The sequence below is a fragment of the Chaetodon trifascialis genome, chromosome 23 (genome assembly GCF_039877785.1).
Source record: "Chaetodon trifascialis isolate fChaTrf1 chromosome 23, fChaTrf1.hap1, whole genome shotgun sequence".
In the NCBI taxonomy this organism is placed as follows: Eukaryota; Metazoa; Chordata; class Actinopteri; order Chaetodontiformes; family Chaetodontidae; genus Chaetodon; species Chaetodon trifascialis.
The window spans coordinates 2,363,337-2,369,269 of NC_092078.1; the positions used below are offsets into that span (position 1 = coordinate 2,363,337).

At 42.1% G+C, this 5,933-nt stretch overlaps 1 protein-coding gene across 1 annotated transcript; it reads left to right on the top strand.

Moving 5' to 3' along the window:
* Positions 1–342: 342 nt before the first annotated feature.
* LOC139351751 (uncharacterized) lies at positions 343–4,984 on the top strand. The gene is made up of 6 exons (XM_070993756.1): positions 343–484; positions 2,164–2,243; positions 2,382–2,472; positions 2,576–2,683; positions 3,125–3,295; positions 3,770–4,984. The coding sequence occupies exons 1-6, from the start codon at positions 343–345 to the stop codon at positions 3,907–3,909; spliced, it is 732 nt and encodes a 243-aa protein (XP_070849857.1). The 3' UTR covers positions 3,910–4,984.
* Positions 4,985–5,933: the final 949 nt, after the last annotated feature.

Here is a 5,933-nt window from a genome sequence, read left to right on the forward strand (position 1 = left end):
GATCTTCTCAGATGTTAGATTTGCTGCTTTTCCTCTGAATAATCGAAATGATTGGAATGATCTGAATGATTTTGAATATATTTGTTGATCCAGAATGAGAAGAATCATTAGTTTCAGTCCTAACCCTAACGCTGAGATCAGAGACAAGAGGACACTTCACTGCACTCAGTACTTTTACTTTCAAATCCTGTCGTTGTCATTGAGACAAAGCAGATTAGAAAACCAAATATCAAAATCCAAATGAAGTCAAGCTTTCAAATCCAAACTGTGACGTCCCTCTGATGTCCTTCACAGACTCAAGAAACAACACCGATTACAGGCGCTGACGATTATGACACCGATATGAACGCTGCTGACAAAACACAGGAAGTCAATGGCAGCACAACAGCCATGGCCACTGTGCCAGGAAACAAGATGGAGGATGGTAAAGTTGGTGTGATGACTGAGGTTTCTACGGCAACAGCAAGTACCTCGTCAAAGCCAGGTACGTCAATAAGCAACAGGCATGTTAGAGAGCGCCTCAGTTTGTCTTCCTGTGTGTGAAACCACAACCATCACACGCTCATATTGTCTGTAACTGTTAGCCAGCTGCCTCACACACACACACACACACACACACACACACACACACACACACACACACACACACACACACACACACACACACACACACACACACACACACACACACACTCTCTCAGCCTGTCAAATGCTCAGCTTGCTGCTTTCGTTGCCATACACGGCAGCTTTAAAGGGCTGTTTGAAGGTTCAGACTTGGTTTTTGGGGTCTGGCTAGAATTAGGTTTAGGTTAGGGTTGAACAGTGAGAGTGTGTCGGCCTTTATGGGATAGAAATGATGTGGACAGCGACAGGAAACACGGAGAGGGACCATGCAACAAATGTCCCCGGCCAGAATCAAATCAGAGACATTATGATTACATGTCACTTGGACATCCAGTAATATCCAGTCAGCCTACTGTGTCTGCTCAGTTGTGGTCTTTTAACTGGCGAGGGTTTGGACCTTTTGGTAGGGGACACTTCAGTCTGTTCATTTACTCTGCTTCTGTTCTCCACTAGGGGGCAGGAAAGACTCCACCATCAATGAACATTGCATTTTATTTGAATTGAATTGGTGAACCTCAGCTCTCTGAACAGTAACCAGCTGTCTGTCTCTTTTAGTGGAAACTCAAGAACCGGGTCCGTCGTCCTGGGGTGAGGAACTTTTATCATTATTGTCATTTATCAGGTCAAACCAGCATCTTTTTTTCTATTCTGCCATTTATTCTCTTCATTTTTCTTCCCTTCATCTGCTGAGACGCCTAGCAGACTGACTTATTCTAATTTTACATGATAGTAGATTATAGATTAATTTTACATAATTATGCTGTGACACAGCAGGTAGTGCGCGTGCCTCACAGCAACAAGGTTGCTGGTTCGATTCCCGGGTCGGGCCTTTCTGTGTGAAGTTTGCATGTTCTTCCCGTGCATGCGTGGGTTCTCTCCGGCTTCCTCCCACAGACCAAAAACATGCTCATTAGGTTGATTGGTGACTGTAAAATTGCCCCTAGGTGTGAGTGTGAATGGTTGTGTGTTTGTGCCCACTGACGTCTGGGATAGGCTCCAGCCCCCCCCCCCCCCCCCCCGCAACCCCGAAAAGGATAGGCAGTATAGAAAATGGATGGATGGATGATGTGACACATTGTTTTTTTTCACTTATGTGATTGAGTCACACTTGTATGTTTTGAATAATTGTGGGAAAACATTTCTTTTCTTTGGTCCACATGGAGCCTGACAGTGTTAAATATCAAACTTATGAAACATTAGGAAAAACTCCAAATTTATAACTCAAACAATAAACTATTCAATCATTTATTTCATTATTAAAGCTCTGTCTGTTTATTTCATAATAGGCTGCATCCCAACCATAAGTTTATTTAATGTCACTTTTTTATTCCATGATGTCACTTTTAATGAAGGTCACTACATAGTAACCAAACGTGAATTTGTATCAAGTGATTTTTGTTTGCTCTTTTTACCCTTTGAAACTGTTTCTTTTATCTATCTATACTTCCTTGATAACGAATTAATTGATTATACGAGTGGCACAAACGAGCCCTGTGCTGCCTTCACTGCCAGTGAACGGCTCTCTGCCTCTGTCTCCAGGCTACTTGTTCCTGGTGTTGATCGTTCTGGTCATCATTATTCTCTGTGTCATCCTCTACTTCCTCCGGAGAGCCGCCAGGGTAAGAAATTAAGATCTTTTTGATGGCTTTCCTTTAAAACATATGTTTTTCACTCACTGTCATGTCACATTTCAGACTAAAGCTCTAACAATGTATTTTTTGTTGTTGACTTGCTTGTTTATTTGTTTATTTGTTCAGACATACTCGTTTGACCTCCATCGTCCGGTTCCTGTAAACCACCTCAACGAACCCATCGGCACCTTTGAACAGGTCTACCTGGACGACCTAGGTGAGTGTGTGTGTGTGTGTGTGTGTGTGTTTACATTAAATTACCATGACTAAATATGAGCACAACATGATGTGTGTACTTTGGTTTGTGTGTTTCATCTCAGAACAACCACCTCCTAAAGACCACCTGCCTACAGATGACCTTTCACCTCCTCCAGTAGCCAACGGCACAACTCTGCAGTCAGAGGAAAAGGGCTCCAATGGCGAGAACGGTACGACATTATGTGTTATATGTTGGTGTCAGTAACATTAAAAACTCTTTTGACAGAAACCCAGGGGGTGAAGGCCAGGAGGAATCTGGAACCAAAAGGTTCCTTCAGATAGTTTTGAGTTCAGTCACTTCCAGAACTGCAATCCATTAAGAGTTAGATGACGCATGTACAAAAGCTGCTTCGGTTACTATTTGCTGTATATTATTTTACTCCCCTTTAAGAAGTTTGATCTTGGTCACAGGGACTGTAAGTGTAAAAAGGTTCCTCTTGTAGAAAAATTCTGACGAAGTTGTGGGAAAGCAGATGAAAATGATGTCCTGACTTCCTCAGAGAACTCGCATCATTTCGGCATCCATTTACTGTCCATACAACACGAATGCAACATTGTCCCGCTCACACACTTTTCCTTCGTTTCTGTTTCACCTCCATCCTTCCTTCCAGCTCCACAGGAACAGCCAGCGGCAAACGGTACAGAGCCCTCGCCCACCAGTAACACCAGTCCCTCACCGGGCGATGACCCAGCTGACAAGACATCCAGTCCATTGAGCAGTACTGACGTCTTCTTCGATGCTACTGGGGAGAACCAGCAGAACGAAAACAACAACCACCCATGTAAGATGCAAACACCAAACAAAAAACACAGTGGCGTTCATGCAGCTAACTGATGGCGGCCAAAGCTAGCTAGTGTTGCTGAAATTCTTTCAGCATTTATAGACACAGCAAGACCAAAACACAGCTGCTAGCTTGTAAGCTAACACCCTTTTCCCCCATTTTCCTTTATTTGAGGGCAAACAAATGAGTCATTCAGATACCCTAATAATTGTGCTCTTAGTTGTTTTGTGAACTTATCAAGTGTGTTAGCATAGCTTAGCACACGGACTGGAAGGAGGGGAAAAATGCTAACCTTGTGTCATTTTATCTCATCAGCCGCTCACATTACATTTAAGAATGACCTTGGTTTTAGTAAGGAAAGTGTCTGTACAGTCGGAAAGTGGATTTCACTTCACATCTCAGAATAAATATTTTAGGAAAATGGTGCAAAATCTAAACTCTTCATACTCGTGTCCTTGTGTCTCCTTTTCTTAGCGGTTTGCTTCAGTGATCCGTTCGTTGAGATAAACCTTGATGAGCCAGCGTGGGGCGATCAGCTGCTCACCTCTCCTGAAGCTCCTTCTTCCGTCCTCCCCTTCTCTCCGTTCTCCTTCTCCTCCTCCTCCTCCTCTTAGCACCTCCACTGATGACCCCCAGCTCAACGCGGAGGCAACGACTGTCTTTTCGGAAAAGAGTTTGGTCTTTTATCTCCAGTCTACCTGCAACAAGCTCGGGTGCATTCTCGTGAATTTATGGAGCAAACTTGTTGCTGAAATGCGGAGTCACCATCCCAGAGTACAGCTACAGATCACACAGCCAGTCAGAGCAGCGCATGGCGCGGCGGTTTCAAGCTGCAGGTGTGGATTTCTGAAGACGTGTCGCCTCTTACGGAAGCACTTCAGCATCAATAGTGTCCAGTTTAAAAAGCTCTCACATCTTATTTGAATGACCTGACGACATGCTCATTACGCCTCTGGTGTTTAGTGTTAAATGATTGAATGCAACCAGTCGTCAAGACCACATTAGTCCAGATCAAAGGATTCTGAGCTCTGGATTAAAGCTTTTTTCAGCTTAACGCACAGAGTTTAGACTGGGTTGATTTGACCAAAACCAAAAAGATCTCTTTTTCCACACACAGCGTCACTCAGCTTAGCTTCACCGTAAATGTTGCCTCACCCAGCTCCACAGCTAGCTAAGCTACGTACTAGCACTAGCATAAGCCGCTGTAAATAAATGATAGTTCGTTGTTTTATTGGTTTTTCTGCTGCTTTTCCTTGTCTGAATCCTGTTTTCATCAACGTAATCATTCAGAAATTAGTTTTCACACGTGTCATGTTGTGAAAAGTGTCAGTTGTGTGAGACAATGACAGTTAACCTGAACTAACTGTTAGCTCGCTAACTGACCTGACCTTCAGCAGCAGCAGTACTTTGTGTTTGGTCTCAACTGCATCGTTTCAAACTAATGTCATTTCTACTTCCTCAAACTACAAAAAAAAAAAAAAAAATGTTGCTTCAACCTATTAAAAATCTGTCTCTTGTATTTCTGTGGTGTGACCGCGACAAAATGGAAGTTTTAACTTCACCAAAGAAGCCATGAATCAGAATTTGTGAGGTTATGAACGTCTCTGTGTATAATAGAAGTTTAAATGCTTTATTTCCATTTGCAGTCATTTCAGCATTTGTTTTTACTTTTAAGTTTTGTTTTTTTTTAAAAAAAGCAAAAGAAATGAATAAAAAAAATACATTTAACTGCAATCAGTTTGCTTTATTCAGTTAAGGCTTAAATTCAAATGGATGTTTTTGTTCATAAAGTTCATAAACTTAATATTACATAATAATATATAATTATGATCAATATCATATTTTATTTGTTGATTATGTTTTGTATTATTAATCTGAATGTGCAAAGCAAACAAAGCTATTAAATAAATGCAGAAAAAAAACTGTATATCTGAAATATAGTGGAGAAGCAGAAAGTAGCAGAAAATGGCAATACTCAAGTAAAATACAGGAACCTGAAAATTGTACATACCCATAACTGTGTTCCTGTTGAGAAAAGCCTCACATTTCTCAGCTTGAACCACAGAGTCGCTGACAGAAAAACTGATTCAGTGTTTACTCAGAACTGCTGTTGATTCATTTTCCTTTGATTGACTGACCAAGTTCAGTCTTTCTGCTTTACTGGAGAAGATGGAAGAAGCGAGACAGTAGATCAGATGGAGGATAATCAGCATGTTTTTGCTGCAGTAATAATTCAGGAAATATTTCAGCAGTTTAACACAAGTTTCAGGATCCATCACGTCATTCATGAATTCACCAGGATCCATTCTCCTGCAGGATCAGCTCAAAGACCAGAGCTGATTCCTGAATGTGCGACAGGACATCCAAATTCACGTGATTCATCTGAAACACGGAGCGCGTGTAGGACACCCTGAACTGGTCAAACTGGACTGCTAACAGGACTTAATGTAAAAGATAAAACGGAGGGCAGGGACCCCACAGGCGGCAAATCTGGACTTGGTTCCAGTCAAAGAATCCAGCTCCAGAGGACAGATCCCTCCGTCCACAGCTGCTTTATCAAAGAGCTGCAGCACAACTCAACATGTCCTTAAAAAATACCAAAGGAACAGTCATCAAAGACAGGTGCTGCGGTCACCTG